This window comes from Sabethes cyaneus, chromosome 3, assembly GCF_943734655.1.
Source record: "Sabethes cyaneus chromosome 3, idSabCyanKW18_F2, whole genome shotgun sequence".
Taxonomy (NCBI): domain Eukaryota; kingdom Metazoa; phylum Arthropoda; class Insecta; order Diptera; family Culicidae; genus Sabethes; species Sabethes cyaneus.
The window spans coordinates 204018856-204037780 of NC_071355.1; the positions used below are offsets into that span (position 1 = coordinate 204018856).

The 18925-nt window shown below is 41.9% G+C and overlaps 1 protein-coding gene across 1 annotated transcript in view; it reads left to right on the forward strand.

The window, feature by feature from the left end:
* LOC128740599 (uncharacterized) overlaps positions 1-18925 on the forward strand; it is a 153323-nt gene that overhangs the window by 119904 nt on the left and 14494 nt on the right. The window contains exons 4-5 of the mRNA XM_053836160.1: positions 12165-12300; positions 13932-14065. Of these exons, the coding sequence (XP_053692135.1) occupies positions 12165-12300; positions 13932-14065 (270 nt within the window). The remainder of the gene's footprint in view (positions 1-12164; positions 12301-13931; positions 14066-18925) is intronic.

Sequence of the window (18925 nt, forward strand, 5' to 3'; positions counted from 1 at the left end):
ACCCGGCGATCCAAGTGGCATGAGAAGGTTCCGCCAATTAGGAGGAACGATATCGTGCTGATAGTGGATCCAGGTCTACCAAGGAACTGCTGGCCGAAAGGGCGCGTCATTGGAACGATAAACCGAGACGGACAAGTACGCACGGTTACAATCCAAACTTCGAAAGGCGTGTACGAGAGACCAGCGGTTAAGGTTGCGGTGCTTGATGTCAGAGGAAAGCAAGAGTTAGCAGACTCAGAGGCGGAGTCAGCAAACTGGGGGGGAGTGTCACCGGAGTGTCAACCCCTCGGATCGAACACACCGAACGCACTCCAGTAGCAACAGCCCTGATCGAGCGAAAGTGGGCTGTATCGAATGCAAGTGACGGTAGGAGAATCGTAAACAAAGGAAAAAAGAAGATTGATCTTTACAACGTGAGACGCGAAATAAAAGTCTGATTAAAATTTCTTTAAAATATCATTAAAAGTCAAAAGTTAATAGTTAAAAGTTTATAGTTTAAAGTTAGTAGATAAAATATTGTTACGGTGGCAAAAAAAACTTACTTTCTAACAGTGAATCTAAGGATCGTATGTCTACTTATGCCTATGATTAGTACGGAAGAAAGAATAGCTTGCTGATCTAAGTCTATGGTAAAGCTTATTAACAGTGGGCTCGTACGTCAGCGAATAGAGAGGAAAAAGGACACTAAACGTAAGCAGACCTAGTTAACCTAAAAATTATCAAAAAACTATCTAAAACTTATGTACTACACAGGAATTTAAAACGCTCGTTAAGCTTCGTACGAATAAACGACGTTGCAAATTTGGAAAGGCCAAATCACCCTCTTTGTTACCGTGTTCCGCAAGTAACAGAAGTCCTAAATGAAGTTAGACGTTTTCGTCGTGTGCATACATTTGCGGTACTGTGCTCTTCAATGTTTATTTGTTTGATGAAAGAATGTCCGGTATCTGTCAGAGCTTTGTTTGTTTTTTACAGACAGACTTCTCATTTATAGGTATCAACTTAACTCAAATAACACTTTCCAGCCGAGCTTTTAAAATACGAATGGCTTGAGAACGTTGAGGCAAATCGGGAGATTGTCCTTTCAACGTTTTGTGATGACCCCTGAGCCCTGGGGTACCTGGACATAAACAGAACCAGTGGCATCGATCTTGCAGAAGCATGTTTTGGCCTCGAAAAATCAAGTACTCGTAGCATGGTGAATTTATTTTCATGCAATTAATTTACTTGTCGTGAAAATACCGGCCGATTAGATTATATGCTCCGGGGCTTCCGAGTTACATCATGAAGATGCATGCTATCGATACAAAACTAAGCATACGGCGTTGACAGAGCATATTTGGAGTCTAGTTATAGTGTGATAAAGCATGTACCTTCAAGCACATGAGTGCCTCGAAAAAGTTTCAGTAAAGGTTTAAAGTGCGAACCTGATCGGTTCTACTTAATCATGAATCCAAATCTGAGTCGAATCTTAAAGATGCAGAGGATTCCCTAGTCTTTAGTAGCAACAAGTATTGGACTAACATTCCTTCCCATCCCACCAGGACCCGCATTCGGACGTGGTCGGCGTCGGTATTGATCAGCATGCAGGGACCTGATAAGGTTGCACAATGAGAAACAGTGCGTTGTCCCAAGCATGCTTTTTCCAGCCATTATTTTGCAATTTTCATCGGTCCTGGTCAATAACGGAGTAGCAACACACGGGCGGTATCCTATGCTTATGCTTATGCTAATCCAAATCTGAGTCAGATTCGGGGAAATTCGGGTCAAATTCAACTCTTACTCAAATCTTACTTAAATCCTACGCAAATCATACCCAAATTTTACTCAAACCTTACTTAAATATTATTCAAATCTCACTTAAATCTTACGAATATCTTACTCAAATCTAACTCAAATCTTACTCAAATTCGTGTCAAATTTGACTCAAACCTTACTCAACTATTACTCACATCTTACTTAAATCTTACTAATATATCTTACTCCAATCTAATTCAAATTTGACTCATAGCTGGCTTAAATTTTACGGAAATCATACTCAAATCTTACTCAAATCATACTCAAATCTTTTCATACCTTAGGCCTCTGCGAATATTTTTTAAAGTTTTTGTCACCCCCCTCGCCCTTGTGGAATAAAAGTTATATTTTTTTTATAAATTAATTATTGTCTGTAGGCTACACTCTTAAATGAGTTTGCCCGTAAATTGGTTGAATTTAGCTAAAACTTGGTTAAAACTGCTCTAAATGCCCTTAAAGTGTACAAACTCAGATTTTGAGTAGTTTTTCAACCAAAAAATTGGTAGTAGAAACTTGAAAGTGCCTTATTCGTCGCAAAGAATAATTCAATTATCGCTAGCAAGTAGCCAAAATTAGTTGAATTTTTTACCCAAAATTTGAGTTTGTACACTTTAACTCTTTTAAGGCCGTGGCAATTATATTGCCACCAACGAAAAATATTTGTTTTGCGTCTATAATGACATCAATATAATAATAGAAGCAAAAAAAAATTTGCCACTGCCTTATAAATTTTGAGTAGTTTCAACCTAGCTTTAGCTAAATCCGACCTATTTACGGTTAGAATCATTTAAGAGTGTGTACAGCGTAAAGTACATGAAAAATGAGTGTACCAGTGGAGTTAACGCTTCTAGCACGAAACAGAAATGGAAATTCGATCAATGGATTTTTTGAAAATCGGAAAAAAATTTGCTTTATTTTTTGTCATTCTTTTCGCAGGTTTTTGCATGGAAAATAATAATATGTATATGAAAAGCAGGAATAAATTTGGTATTAATGTAGAAACTTTAAGTAAAAATGCTTAGAATGCATTTTTTTGCTCGATTAAGGGGGCATAGTACTTTTTCAATTTAAAAAAATCGAAATTTTTTTTATTGATTATTTCGAAAGATTAACATTTTGACCATATGTGTTTCAAGTCATTTCGATGAAATCCAAAAATTGACAAAGTTACAGCTATTTGTACCGCGCATGTCTGGAGCGATTACACAGCGAATAAAAACTTCAACGTCGTTTTTCTCGAAACCAGGTTTTGATAGTCGGTACCATAAATAACTCAAGAACGGCTCAAGCAATTCTCATGATTCTTTTTTTGTTTCAAAGCCAACAAAATTATCTAGTGTTTGACCCATCCTTTTATCGATATTACAATTTTTGTATTTTTTAGAAATGTTTAAAGTCAATTTTTTCGACTAAAAACCTTACTTTTAAGTTTGAATGTCCGCCAATTTGTTATGCGTTCGAATTTAAAAAAAAGGATGGGTCAAACACGAGATAATTTAATATACTTTCATGTCGTTTTGGAATTTTTCAATTCGGATAAGCCCCCCAGCGCCAATCCATGGTACCGCAATTCATGTTTTTTTCGAATGATCATGTTCAAGGAGCCGTAGGGGAGAGGGGAAGAGGTTCACATATGCAAACAAAATTGTAAATATTAGTATAAAGTGCAATGTTTAGAATGCAAAAAACCCGAATAGATTCGCTTTTCGCGTTATCGAGAAAAAAATATTTGAAATAAGGCAAAAAATATGGTGTAAAAAGTACTATGCCCCCTTAAAAACATCTCTGTTTTTTTTCGAGCCAACGCCCCGCCCCCATTTCAGTTACCCAACGCCGGATTGACAAAAACTTCATAAAATATTTGTTATGGCCTCACTCAAATCTAATTCAAATCATACTCGTTACTTAACTCTTATTTAAATCTTACGCAAATCATACTCAAATCCCACTTAAATATTACTCAAATCTTGCATAAATGTAACTCAAGTCTTACTTAAATCTTGTTTAAATCTTACTAATATCTTATTCAAATCTGGATCAAATCTTACTCAAATCCGGGTTAAATTCAACTCTTAATCAATTCTTATTTAAATCTTACGCAAATAATACTCAAATCTCATTCAAATCTTACTCAAATCTTGCTTAAATCTTACTTAAATCTCACTTAAATTTTGCTTTAATCTTACTAATAAAGTTAGCTACAGATAGTATTGGACCAAAGCAATTGCGTGTATGTCAGTTATTTATTATTGAATTCAAGGTCTTTTCTTTCACATGTAACCGTCGGCCTAGTCTCCGCCCAAGATTTAGGAGACTGTCGCGCGTGTAAAATGTTTGATAAATGTCACGAAATAAAATGTCAAGAAAATAGTTGGAACACCCTATTGCGTACAGCTTTCCTCGGCGATGAACGCAGCCAAACGCGTCAACGGTTTCCACCTACCCACCACCAGGGGGCGGAAAAATGGAGTCCAGCTAGCGTGGATTGAGTATGTCAGGAAAACGATCAGCCAGGGAGAGAGAAAGTAGGGTTCTTGGCGCGAAGAAAGGTCATAGGTCGTTGGACAAAAGCTAATCGAAGCCATTACCTTGTCTGAAGCCAAACCGTTAAAAGCTTATCATAGCAGTGAAACAGAAAGACGAAATTAGATCAAAAGGTTGTTTGATTAAATACACAAAAGCCCTTCTAAAGGAAGACAGAAGTGAAAGACAGAAATACTTGAAGGAGGAAAGGAAAGAGTGTATAACAAAGCAAACAACAGGTATGGCTATTCAGAAATCTTCTACCATAGTCCCAACCTTGACCGCCTTGAACCCGATGTTAAAAAAACCCTCTTTCACTTAGGACCCCTGTGCTTACCCTGTGTTTACCCTGTTTTTACCCCGATTACCTGACGTTACCAACGTGACTCGGAACGCGACCTGGGTTGTACCGAATTTGGTCCTCACGTCCGCCGCTGCCACGACGATCGTCAACCCCGAAGCTGAAAGAGCGTCCCTGCCATCGACGCCATCGCAGTAAAGTCGCGTCGTCGCCATCGCGCCTGACAGAAGTCCTGAATGAGCCCGCAGTCGGAACGCCGGAGGTTAGCCGTCGAACCCCGTTCCAACGTCGCCAACGTCGCATGTGGATCCCGCCACCGGAAGTGAAACCCCGAAGCCAAAAGGTAGGAGTTACCGAAGACAAAGTCGTTAATAAACGGGAATAGTTTGAGCAGCAGGTATCCAAGTGTTTTCTTGACAGTGAGTCGCGAACGTTTGCCGTCCCTGAGGCTTGATTTAGGGGGTCTCGTAAATGCTGTTACACACAAATATAGCATTTTCTAAGAAAGAAAAATACAGATAAAATTATTCGTCACAGTTTTATAGGAATTCTCGAACTTTTCCTGTAATATGGCTCATTAGGCGGCGCACACTTTCTTTGTCCATCATTTTGGCCATTTTATTCTACCAGGTCTTCATCTGATTGATGTCTTTGACAACTTGTCCCTTGCCTTGAGTCTCCTCTTCATGATTGCCCAGTATTTCTCAATAGGACGGAACTGGGGGCAATTGGGTGGGTTAAGGTCTTTCAGAACAAACTGGACCCATTTCCCTGCATGCCATTCTTGAACGACTTTGCTGTAATGACAGCTTGATCTAGTCAAAACATCATGATGGTGGTGGGATCGAATGAACGGCAAAATTCGATTTTAGAGACACTCCTTTTGGAGTAGAAATGTGCAAATGCAAATACAAATACAAATACAAATACAAATACAGTTCCGACATCATTGTCTTATTTGTTACTCAAACTGTCGTTTTTTCTGCCACAGCCACAAATGCCTTGCCAAATCATAAATTTTCGTGCAAATTTGTCGGCATTGCTTGGAACATCCCCCGAGCCGTGGCCATGTAAAATTTTTGACCTGGCATTTGCCCGAAGTCAGCCTTGACATAGGTTTCGTCGTCCATCAGAAAACACTCGTCGAACTTGGTTAGCACCCGGTGGTATAGCTTCCGAGCACGGATTTTGGTTACACTATTCTGTTTTATGGTTCGGTGTGGCTATTTGCTAGCTCGATACGACTTGATTCCTTCCCGGAGTCGAATTCTCCTCACGGTACTATGGGCAGCACCAAATTTTCTGGCCAAATCATAGTCCGACAGATTGGGATTGCTCTTGATGGTCTGCAAAATCTTACCACGCAGTTTACGGTCGACAGTTCCACTCCGATGATTAGTCTGAGGCTTCCGAATCGTCGTCAATGTTTCCTTATACCGTTGGATAACGCGCCATACGGTATTTCTGGGTAATTTCAGCTGTTTAGCTAGCCTAGATGCAGACCACAATGGATTTTTCAAATAACTGTGCACAATTCCCTTCTTTCGGTTTCCATGTTGTTTGTTTACAAAATACAGTCAGCTAACAAAATTTCCCGCACGTGGGCTCCAAGAGCTTCCAAATCCGTCCACCAAGAGCGCCACAATATTAGCAAAAGTTTGTTCCAATTCTAAATGAAGTAAACTTTATCTTACTCAATTCCGGGTCAAATTTTACTCAAATCTTACTCAACTATTACTCAAATCTTACTTGAATCTTACGTAAATTATACTCAAATGTCACTCAAATCATACTCAAATCTTATTCAAACCTTGCTCTACTCTAACTCAAATCATATTCAAACATTACTCAAAACTAACTTAAATCATACTCAAATTTTACATAACTGTTGCTCAAATCTTACTTAAGGCTTAACCAAATCTAATTCAAATGTTGTTACTGATATCTTACAAAAATCTTACCCAAACTTTACCCAAATTACCCTTACTCAAATTTTATTTAAATCTTACTCATGTCTTACTCCAATCTGACTTAAATTCTACTCGAATTTCACTCAAATGTTTCATCCATCTTACCCAAATTTTACTCAAATCTTACTCAAGTCTTACTTGAATCCAACTCAAAACTTACTCTAATCCTATTTAAATCCTGCTCATATCTTACTCAATCTTACTTAAATATTACTCAAAGCTTACTTCAAACTTACTTAAATCTAACTCAAATATTACTCAAATCTTGTTTAAATCTTACTAATATTCCACTCAAGTCCGACTTAAACCTTACTGATATCTTATTCAACTCTTACTTAAATCTTATTTGAATCCTACTTAAATTATATTCAAATATTACTCAGAATATAACTGAAATTTTACTCACTACTTGAAGACGGGCAGACGGGCCACAGATGGGCGACAGACGGGCCACTTGAAGACGGGCGGACAGGCCAGAGGCTTTGAAACTAGATTTGACATTAGGCTTAATTCGGACTTGGTTTTGGATTAGAACTCATGTTTAAATTTGAGCTTGGATTCTGATTTGCACTCGGACTCGGAAATTGGAACTGAAATGAGACTCAAAACCGAACATAAATTTCGATACAGAATTGATATGAAACTGGACCTAAATTTTGGCCTGACTTTAGACTTGAAGCTGGACTTGACAGGCCTCACTACTCTCTTCCACGCTCCACCCACGTGCGGAGATGTCGGTGGAATGATTTTCCGTTGCGTGTTGGCATTTGTGAAGGTTGTTGCGAGCCCATTGTTAATTTTATAAAGCCTTGATCTCATCTGCGTGCTTCCGACTAGTAGCTACAAAGTTAGTTCCTTTATCCATCGTCATACAACTAACAGCCTCTAGATGCATTGGAAGAATCTAGATGAGAAAGTTACGAGCAATAAATCCATTGAGCAGTCGACGTCAACTCAGTGCCTTTATTCCATTTGGTGGCTTCGTCTGCCTCATTTTGCTTTCCTGGAACAAATATCTCCTAGCATCCGAGCGAATCCATGATACAACGGTACTGGAATCGATCCATATGAACCGACGAGTTGCACAAAAGGTATGATTTTCTTCAATGGACTTTGCTAAGCATACTCCCACGATCCTAATTCCTAATTTAGACCTATCTTTACGGAAGGGACACATTTTTGCGAAACGGTCCTCCTAACCAGTGCTGAATTGCTTAAAAATCTCCCCAATCTATCCGACGACGAACACGCGACGCTGTCGGCAGCGAAATCGAACAGCATTTAGAACTGTCGGATGATCTGGGCTCTACAGAAGCATAGAGTTAAAGGTGATTCCATTTACTTCCGCTGCTGTATACCAGATTATTCGCATTTTATCGGGCTTACGAGGGTTAATGACGGTGCCAATCGGTAAAAACCGTATTCCTATTTCACGAGGCATTGCTTTGTGGGCATTTCCTTTGACCTGGAATTTGTTTAGTTTAATTTCATTATTCTTGACGTTTATCTACGAGCCGTTCGTTCCGTTCGTCGTCGTCAGCAGCATAGAGCCAGAGTGGCCAGAAATCACAAATTATTTTCAACCTGGCCAAGCCATCTTGCACATTGAGCCCCACCGTTCCTGTTGAAGAAAACTGTTTTCATCACACTGTCGTCCGGCATCCTTGCGACGTGTCCGTTCCACCGTAGCATACTGACTTTCGCCAGATGTACGATAGGAATCTCTCCAAACAGTGCCAGTAGCTTGTGATTCATACACCTCCGCCACTCTACGCTTACAGTTTGTACTCCACCAAATCCGCAGTCCGCAGTACCTACCGGTCGAACACGGCAAGGGTGCGTATGTCTTCCGTGAACAGCGTCACAGCTTCAAGTCCAAAAAGAACTACCGCGGTCTAATAAGGGTTTTGTACATTGTCAGTTTCATACGGTGGCGTATGCTTCTTGGTCGTAGCGTTTTGCGAAGGGCAAAGTAGCCCCGATTTTCCGCATGAATGCGCTGCTAAATCTTCTTACTAGTGTTGGTGTCCGCGGTCGCCAGCGATCCCAAATATACGAGGTCAGCTACCACTTCTAGTTTGTTGCCATCAACAGTTAACGTCCGCGGGGGGGCGCGTGTTTGTTTCCTAGAGCCTTTTACGTATTTAGTCTTCGACGCATTTATTTTTAGCCGAATCATCTTTGACTTCGCTTTTAGTCTGGCGTAAATTGGCTCCACCGTCGCAAGGTTCCTGGATATGATATTAAAGTCATCTGCAAAGAGTTGGCTACCCTTGGTGAAAATCGTTCTTCTCGTTTTATGCCCACTCGTCGGATCACTCTCTCAAGAGCAATATTGAACAGCATGCAGAACCCGAGAACTCGAGAATGTCCCCAAGATGTCCACGAAACACATAACGCGATCTAATGTAGGTCTGACCAGTCGCGTCAGTTTATCCGGAAGGCCGTGTTCGTGTATTACCTGCCATAGCTATATCTTGATCGACTGTATCGTATGCTGCCTTGAAATCAATAAAGATGTGATGCGTGGGTACATTGTACTCCCGACTTTTCTGCAAGATTTGCGAGATGGTAAAAGTTTGGCCCGCAGTTGCGCGAGCCCCCTGAAGCCCGCCTGGTAATTTCCTACGAAATCCTGTTCTATCGTTGACAGTCGGCGTAACAGAATCTGGAAAAATTCCTTATAGACGCCGTTTACCAGCGTTATGCCGCAATAATTGCAACAGTTGAATTGATTACCGTTTTGGTAGATCCCTCGTCTCTACACAGGTTAGGTTTCGGAGTAAAGCGCGTACGAGTTTGGTTCACCTTTTCCACCAGATGTTCTAATTCTTTACAATCGCTGTCCTCCTTTTGGCGCTGTTTACTCCTCAGGATCGTGGTCATCGTGGTTTCATGCTCATCGGTATTTGGCCAAGTTCTTCCTAGTGGCAATGCTCAGATAATTTTTTCAATCAGTTTTCTTTCTCTGCACCGTTTGTTGGCATTTGCCCTCAAACTAATCATTTTGTACTTTCCGCTGCTGTTTACCGGTAGCGGCCTCATTCAGTCTTGAGGACTATTGCTGTACTGCTACTAGGTGATGGTCAATCTGGTTCATTGATCGTTGGTCAGGTGATATCCAGGTGGTTTTGTGGATATCTTCGCGTGGAAAAAAGGTTTGGATTTTCAGGCCCCGGGAAGCCACAAAGTATATACATCGTTGGCCGTTATTGTTCGTGTCGGTGTGCAGGCTATGGGGCCTGATCACCGATCTATACATTTCTTCCCTCCCCTGCATTCATAGTCCCGATGACGATCTTGATGTCCCGTGGCGAACAGCTGTCGCACGTTGCTTCTAGCCTCGCGTAGAACGCTTTCTTCTTATTGTCGGGTCTCCCTTCGTGCGGACAGTTGATGATGCTATAATTGAAGAAACAGCTCCTTATCCTCAATAAATACATTCTCTCGTTGATCGCCTTCCAGTCTATCGCGCAATACTTCCATTCCTGCATCCGATCCGTATTTGCTTGAATGTTTGTAGGCTGGGTTTAGGTAGGTTGCATTACTACAGCCACGCTACCGACTCTCATGAGGGGATGTCATTATATAACCTCGTGATAACACAGTGCCTCCTTCCCTGTTGGGATATGCCCTCAGTTTGCACCGATCCAATCTCCCCGGACCACTATGGGGTCTGTATTACCCTTATTACCCTGATGAATGACTATCAACCAAGCCCGTTGTTTAGCCTTATCACATCTTAGGCAAACTTTTCAACTGAAAATCGAAATTAGAACCAAGGGAGGGTCGTCAAGCCACTGCACTGAACTTTCGTTCTTGCTGACTCACTGCTGTGTGTAAGTTTGCTGGGTACCTAAGTCTGCGAATTTCCCTCGATCCATAAAAATAACACCTCTTTAAAAAGAAACAGAAAAGTTGTGTTCCAGATATAACCGCACAGTTAACGTAAGACTACGTTAGCAAAATTTTTGATGAAAAAATTGAATATTTGAAAAAATAACTAACTCTTCTTGTTTTTGGTGGCCCTGAAAAGTATTATTTGGGTTGTAAAAAAGCAAAGCTGTTGGCTTCGAATTCTTTCTAAGACTTGACTCTTCTTTATCGACAGACTTCGCGGCCGGCTATTAGAGTACAGGATAGTTACGGAGCTGGTGCAAAAATCCTACTGACTCTATCTAGTAGCACCGCCTAGCCGAGATTCGCACATACGACGACTGGCTTGTATTGGTTTTAATGTACAGGTTCGGGTTGGCTTTTGCTCATGGCCTAGAAGATGCTTCTTAGAAGATAATGGAACGATGATTGCATCTGATTGCGTCGCTGTTCAGTGATTCTACCACCACCGGACATTTTTTCTTTATTCTTACTTGTATCCGAGCCTCTACGCGGTCAAGACGTATATTTATCATTTGATGTCACTTTCTTCCTTGAACATATTGATGCTACTTTTACTTGCATTCACTTTAATATTCACATTAAAATTTATTTGCAAATATATTTTATTCGTATCATTGCTGCTTACTAATTTGACTGACTTTTAAATGTTTCCTTGTTTCAGTACAATTAAGAATCTAAAATCAATTGAAAACCAGAAATCAATTGATCGAAAAACATAATTCAACCCAAATGATCAAAGCCACAGCTTGACTGGAAACCCCTTTTTTAATCAGCACCCTCTTTTTCAAGCTCTAAGCTAGAAAACAGCTGACATTCTTCAACCAGATTGAGGTTTTTGTTATTATTTCTCATTTGCCAGAAGCTTCCAGTGCGCCGGCAGAGGTTTGCGAAGCCAATGCGAAACTGAACACAGACTGAAGTCTCTCCTGCCTGCCCCTCTCCACCATCACGATCACAGCGCCTCCGCAAAATGATTTAGCTAAAGTAAAAGCGTGTTTTATGCATGTTCTACCACTACCCTGTTGTGTCGGACGGACGGACGGACCGACAGACCGGGTAAGGAAAGCTCATCCCGTCCGAACTGGCCCGAGGGCATAAGCTCGCTTAGAGTCGGTATTATAATTGCTTTATGATGCTCATTTCACATTGTCTTTTAATGCAAGCTCATTCCGGGTAGTAGTAGTCTGCCTGAGGTATTTTTTGCCATCAACCGAAGCAGTCGGACAAAATGGGAGGAACTCCCCGGGATTAACTGAGTGTGTACTAGTAGTGGGTCCAGGCGGAATGGATTTTGACCTTGCGTCATCGTGTGTTGATGACGATGATGATGGTTTTAACTATTTTATTATACTGCAACGTGAAATGTTTCCTTGTTTTTCGGATGTCACAATAATCTTTTGTTTATTTGTAATTTATAGCATGCACTTATTTTTACGGTTTGATATACAGTTGTCGATTTAAAGTTTTATTCTGTGAACATTTACAGAATTGTGTTAACAAACCACATAAACCACTACCAAGTGACTCCACGAGCATTAAACCAATCCTACACTATTTTATTTGAGCCACAATCATTTCGGTGCTGAAACCCATTAACCCCATGACATATCAAAGTGACATTTTGGAAACCTTTAACAACCCCGTCGTTCTCTTCTCATTTCCAACTTTTGCAGCAAACCGCCTCCAACGAGAGTCAACTGATGCTGGTCGCCCTGAACATGATGTCGTCGGGCAAGTACAGCTGCGAGGTGTCAGCAGATGCACCGTCCTTTCACACAATGATTGTCACGGGTGATTTGGAAGTTTGCGGTAAGTGTAACACCCATCACTTTTTACTCAGCTGCTGGCAGTTAGCGCCACCGAACGAGCGAGCTGTCAACCGCCATGATTATGGCACGTCCGTTCGAGTTGGTCCCACCAACCGTCGGCAGCATAACAACCGCACTGGCACTACTGACTGGTCCAGCATTATGTTGTGTGTGTTTTGGCCAGCGCGACCAGTGTGACTGCGGCCGAACATCCGCCGTAGCCCGAAGTCGAAGACAATAATTTAAAATTTTAACCGTATAATTAACCCCGCAGAATGGTTACATTATTTATCAATTTGAATAACCCCCGCTGGCGTAGCTGCTGGCCCAGTCCGGCGTCTTCAACCCCACGCGAGTATTGGTATTGTGCGGTTTCCGATCCAGGCCCCGAGGCATGATAGAGTGCGCTGTGCTCGTCGGCCGGTGGTACGAATACGAAGGTCCGAGCCGGAGCAAACGAGAACGAAAGTGTAAAATGTGGCACTACCAACTGGCAACGTCAATCCCCATTTAACCGTTACCAGCTAACCACAATGAATTTGAAATAACAGAGAATTTATTTCCACCGAGCAGTGCGGGTTTTTGGAAGCGCAGCGTGTTTTCAGGTTGTCTTTTTAAATCTAAAATGTAACATCCACTTCTGAAAACGTGAAAGTTCAAATTGAAACTGATACAGTTCATTCTAGTAAAATTACTCCTAATTTAGAGTAATGTTTCATGGCAATGTTGTTGGACTACATTATTAATGGTGAAAATTATAACGAACCAGGCTTTCAAAGTTGAAAAAATATTGGAAATAACTTTACAAATACTAACCCTTTCAGTAGTAGCTGGAGCGAAGCGGGTGAAAATTCCAATTAGTAAACCAATATCAAGTTTCCGCTCTAAACATCAATACATCAATTCAATTACAGAAATCACAATAGCAATCCAAATAATGCAGTGATCGGCTTTCTCTGTGCCTGGTCTGATTAGGGCCCGAAGGGTTTCTCACTCAATGTGGACCAGGTGGCGTACATCTGCCCAACCCAACCCGTCAGTTGCATGCATCAGAGCATCACTCAACACACGCAAACACCGTACACCGAGCACTCTTTCATCTGATAATTTAATCGATCGTCATAAATTATTTTCGATAATTAGCTCGCATATGCTTTGATTGCACTGTCCCGATGGGATGAATTGCAATTTCCAAAATATGATGTGATTTATTGAAAGTTTACTGAGCAAATCAACATTTAGAGCCGGGTTGTGCGTTTCCATAGTGCTGTGAACCTCAAAGGCCTGGAAAATGGAAAATATTTGTATTTTCCTCTCCGAACCGTCGCGAATTACCGGAGAGGAATAGGAATCGAAAGCACTATTCATCAAATATGTATATAAATAATAATCCGGGCGTTTGACGTGTACAGATAAATTAAGCCATTATTTAAATTTTCCAGATGGTTAAATAATTAATTATCGATATTCGATTGGCGTACAACCATGAGCCGCGTATTTACCGTAAACATCGATTTGAAAAACTTTCACGTCAGCGCATACAAATGAAATTGAAACAGTTCAAGGCCGGAACACATTTACCTCATTCAAACTCATTTGTTTTGTTTCATTTCTTTTTTTTTTGCCTTTCAGAGGTCCCAAAGCACGTGCCGCTGGTTCACGGGATTCGACCTCGCTATCGAGTTGGTGACATTGTCCGGGGCAATTGCACTTCGGCGCACTCGAGACCCGCCGCCAACCTAACGTGGTACATCAACGAGGTGCAGGTGAGTATCTGAGCTGAGCTGAGCTGTTCATCAGCTGGTATCCTTGTGGAATGCAATCAGAAAACATTAACACAATCAATTTTTGGTGAACCTTTACGTTGACAATTATCATAATTGAAATAATGAATTAAGTTGAGATTTATTTATTGTAAACTTGTTATATTGTCCCATGTATTTACGAATCGCACCTCACCGCTTTGCTATAAATTGCTAACGTTTGTTTTATCCAGCCTTTAGGTGGGAGTAGTACCATTTTGTCTAATTAAGCGAATGTTACAATTTATGGCTTACCAAGTTTTCATTAAACTTCAACTTTGTTCTCATTTAAATTTGTATAATATAAAAATAACAACACTGCAATATGGAAAATTAAAAATTAGAAACCTTGTGTTCTAGACACGACCGCATGGCTGATGCAGGTTCAAAATTGTGCTTCGGAGACGTTAGACAGGTTTTTCCGAAAGTATTTAGGCTTGCACTTGAACTTGGACTTGGACGTGGACGTGGACGTGCACGTGCACGTGGACGTGGACGTGGTCGTGGACGTGGACGTGGACGTGGACGTGGACGTGGACGTGGACGTGGACGTGGACGTGGACGTGGACGTGGACGTGGACGTGGACGTGGACGTGGACGTGGACGTGGACGTGGACGTGGACGTGGACGTGGACGTGGACGTGGACGTGGACGTGGACGTGGACGTGGACGTGGACGTGGACGTGGACGTGGACGTGGACGTGGACGTGGACGTGGACGTGGACGTGGACGTGGACGTGGACGTGGACGTGGACGTGGACGTGGACGTGGACGTGGACGTGGACGTGGACGTGGACGTGGACGTGGACGTGGACGTGGACGTGGACGTGGACGTGGACGTGGACGTGGACGTGGACGTGGACGTGGACGTGGACGTGGACGTGGACGTGGACGTGGACGTGGACGTGGACGTGGACGTGGACGTGGATGTGGACGTGGACGTGGACGTGGACGTGGACGTGGACGTGGACGTGGACGTGGACGTGGACTTGGACTTGGACTTGGACTTGGACTGTATAGCTCTGGTTTTCACCAATTTCTAGCTCACGGCTCCACAAGCCTTACGATTTCAAACGACTACCAGCTGAAATATGGACTTGCTGATGTAACCTCAGGAACGTTGATAATCTGACAACAATGTAGTGAAGGAATGCGAGATGAATACTAACGGAAACCTTGGTACGACGGTAGTCTGACCTTGGAGTTCTGCTCTACGCCGAAGCACACACAAAATGGGAATGGGAATGAATTGTAAAATTTAGGTTGCAGGATTTGAACGTTACCGTAATTCAACGTTATGCATCAATCGATGCTGACCAACTGCAGGACATGTAGAATTTCTACAGTCAACTGAACACTATCGTGGGTTAGATTCTAATCTACACCGGTGACTTGAATGCGAAGATAATCAACACGGAATATCTAACGCACACATCTTGGACGCCATGGCGTCGACAAAATGATCGATAACTTACTTACTCATCCTGAGCGATGTTTCTCAGGATTTGACCTGCATAATAATGTTCCGCCTATAAACTCGGTCCATTGCTATCCGTCTCCGATTTCTTGACTGTCCCACACTGTCCCCATCGCGCACGCTGCGCACCTCTGCGTCTGGTACCAACCGGATTCGAGGCGACACAATTTCTACGGTATTGTTGTCCGGCATTCTCACAACATGTCCCACCCATTATACCTTTCCAGCTTTATCAACTTTCTGGATACTGGGTTCGCCGAAGAGCTGGGCTAGTTCGTGGTTCATCTTTCTCCTCCATATACCATACAGAAGGTCGTAAGCACACGACGTTCAAAAACGACCAGTGTTTTCAAGTACCTGTAGATCATTGTCCACGTTATGTGCCCGTAGAAGACTACCGGTCTTATTTGGTACGGGGGTGAACCTTACCAGATCTTAGGGTCTTAGGGAGTCCGTAGTAACCACGACTTCCGGCAAGAATACGTCTGCGTATTTCTCTGCTGCAGTTCTTATACGACGTCATCAACGACCCGAGCATTACAAATTCGTCCACCATCTCGAATTCATCCTCGTCGACTACCACAGTCTTGCCTATGCTAGCTCGATCATGGTCGGTTCCTCCTGCTAACAGGTACTTGCTTTTAGACGTATTCACCACACCACAAGTCCAACTAAGTTTGGTATACTGCTCAGCAACCGGCTGGAACGTCTTTCCGACAATGTCCACGTCATCAGTGAAGCAGATAATTTGGCTAGATTTATTGAAGCTCGTGTCCCGCATGTTAAAACCCGCACGTTTCATTTTCCACAGCTCTTCACGGTTGATAGTATCGCAGATGGTTTTAAAATATATGAAAATGTGGAGCATATGGACTTAGTATTCACGACACTTTTGGAGAATCTGCCGCAGCACAAAGATTTGGTTCGTTGACGATCGCCCGTCCACAAGACTGGCTTGATAACTTCCCACGAATCTACCTGCTAGCTGGCGATAAACTTGAGAATGGTGATCGCTCGATAGGAAAATGATCGATAATAGTGTGCGGTATGTGGAATTTTTTTTCAGTACTTTAAATCACTTGATACAAGTCGGATTGGGAGACGTAACGGGTATCATCATCATTTTCTGATTGAAAAGACCCGCCTACGCATTGTGCGCAACCAGTGGCGGGAAGAGCAACTCGAGAAGAGATTCAGCACTCATAACCTAAAAGGATTAGCTGTGAAGAAATCGCTCGCAGAAGGGTTTAAGATCCACGCAGAGGGTATTTCTGTAATATTTGTATACTTGATAAAGCTCGTGGTTCATGCGTCTGCGTCACACTCCATTTTCCTTTTTGTCACTAAGACTAAGTGTTAATCGCAGAATTTTACGCTCAAAAAGCCCAAGCACTCGCCGATCAACTTCCTTTAGCATCCATAAATGAAGTCCGTAAAGAGCCACGAGGAGGATTACTACTCTGTAGAGCGCCAATTTTATGCGAAATGTCAACACTGCGGGTCTTCAGCTGGCTACGTTATCCCTATAAAACTCGCTTCGCAGCTGCAATTCACCGTTTTACTTCACGGCCTACATCGTTGTCACTTGTTACGAGCGTACAAAGGTATATGTTTAATTCTTCCATTTCTTCAACCAGCTTACCTTCGGTACCAACAGCATTTGAACATCCCACGTTCCCTGTCAGCAACCATATACTTCGTTTTGACCTTGTTAATGGTAAGTCCCAATTTCGCTGCTCCCCATTTCCACTAATCTACGATTGAATCAGTTGAACGTCACGAAAGTGGCTGACGTCTCATCCGCTATTCGGACGTATGATTTTGGCCGATCCAGCGTAACTAGTAGTCGTCGGCAAACCATGTTCTACTATTATCTACGACAGCACATTTCGTTTCACTGAATTGTACACCGCCTTAAAGTCCAAAAATAGATGATGAGTCTGCAAGTTGTACTCCCGAAACTCGTCTAGTAACTAACGCAGTGTAAATATATGATATTTCGTAAAGCGACCCTCTCGAAAAACAGTTTGGTACTCGCCGACCAAAGACTACAGTCTATAAAATAGGGTCGCTAAGAGATCAGGTATTTAGGCAGAATTGAGCAATGTTATGTATCGATAGTTTTTCCACAAGAAATGATGTCTTTTTTTAATAAAAAATTAGAGGGGTTGTGTACAAGACACGACCGCATATATAGGTGACGCAGGACTATGTAAGTCTCTTTGTAGTGATAGTGGCATGTATTCATGCTTGTAATCATTCGATTCTTCATGTATACATGCTATATGCAACATATATACATGCTACATGCGTTGTATGTAACATTTATCAAAGTAGTAACATTGCATACGTTCAATTCTCAAAAGATGGTGCATTTGAAAACAATTTAACAAAATCAAGAACACAAACTATTGCTTTCCTGCTACCTTACTGAAATTAAAGATTGTTTTTATTATCCATGGTTTCCCACGTTGAAGGGATTTTACCAATTCAATCCTATTTAATAAACAGCACATCTTTTCACTACACTTCTAATAAAACGGCAAGCATGCGTATTCATACAGAGTCGTATTATAACCGAACACTACAGCTGTAGCACATTTTTCCAACACAGATATCAAGTTCGCCGAGGTTTAATCGTCTCGCAGTAAAGAATTTGCGATCGGTTGGGGCAACGAACTTGTGTCATTTTTCCTGGCACACTTCCCTAACACAGACATCAAATTGGACTAGGTTTAATCGCGTTCGTAAGAAATCTGTTGGCACGAGGGGGCTTTGTTACTCTCTCTGGCGTACTTCCCAAGCAAGGACATCAAAATGGTCTAGGTTGAACCGCGGTGTTGAGAAATCTTGTTGAAATGAGGAAGCTTTGTCACTTGTTTAGGCTTACTTCCCAAGCACAGATATCAAATTGGTATAGGTTTAGATTATCGTAAAGAATCTTCCAACCAATCACGAAGCGAGAATTCTGGTAAAACATAGGTACATTATTTTCAATTTTTCAATAGTTCAACATCAAGAATCCATACTTTTCTTCATTTGGGTCAATTCTTAGAAGATTTTCCGATCGATTGGTGTAAGAATATTGAAAATCGATCGGAAAACCGCTGAGCTATTAGCGCTCAAAACCTTTCATTTTTCGTGACGCTCGCATTTTTCGATTTTTTGGAATGACACCCTATCTCAAAACGTGCCGTAAGACGTAGTCCTACGTCAAAAAAAAGAAGGCAAATGAGGTCCAACCACTCCTCCGGTATTTGTTCTTCCACCCAAATCCTGACAATGATCCGGTAGATTGCTTCGTCCAAACGTTCGCTTCTCGCCTTTAAGGCCCCCATACACGTACG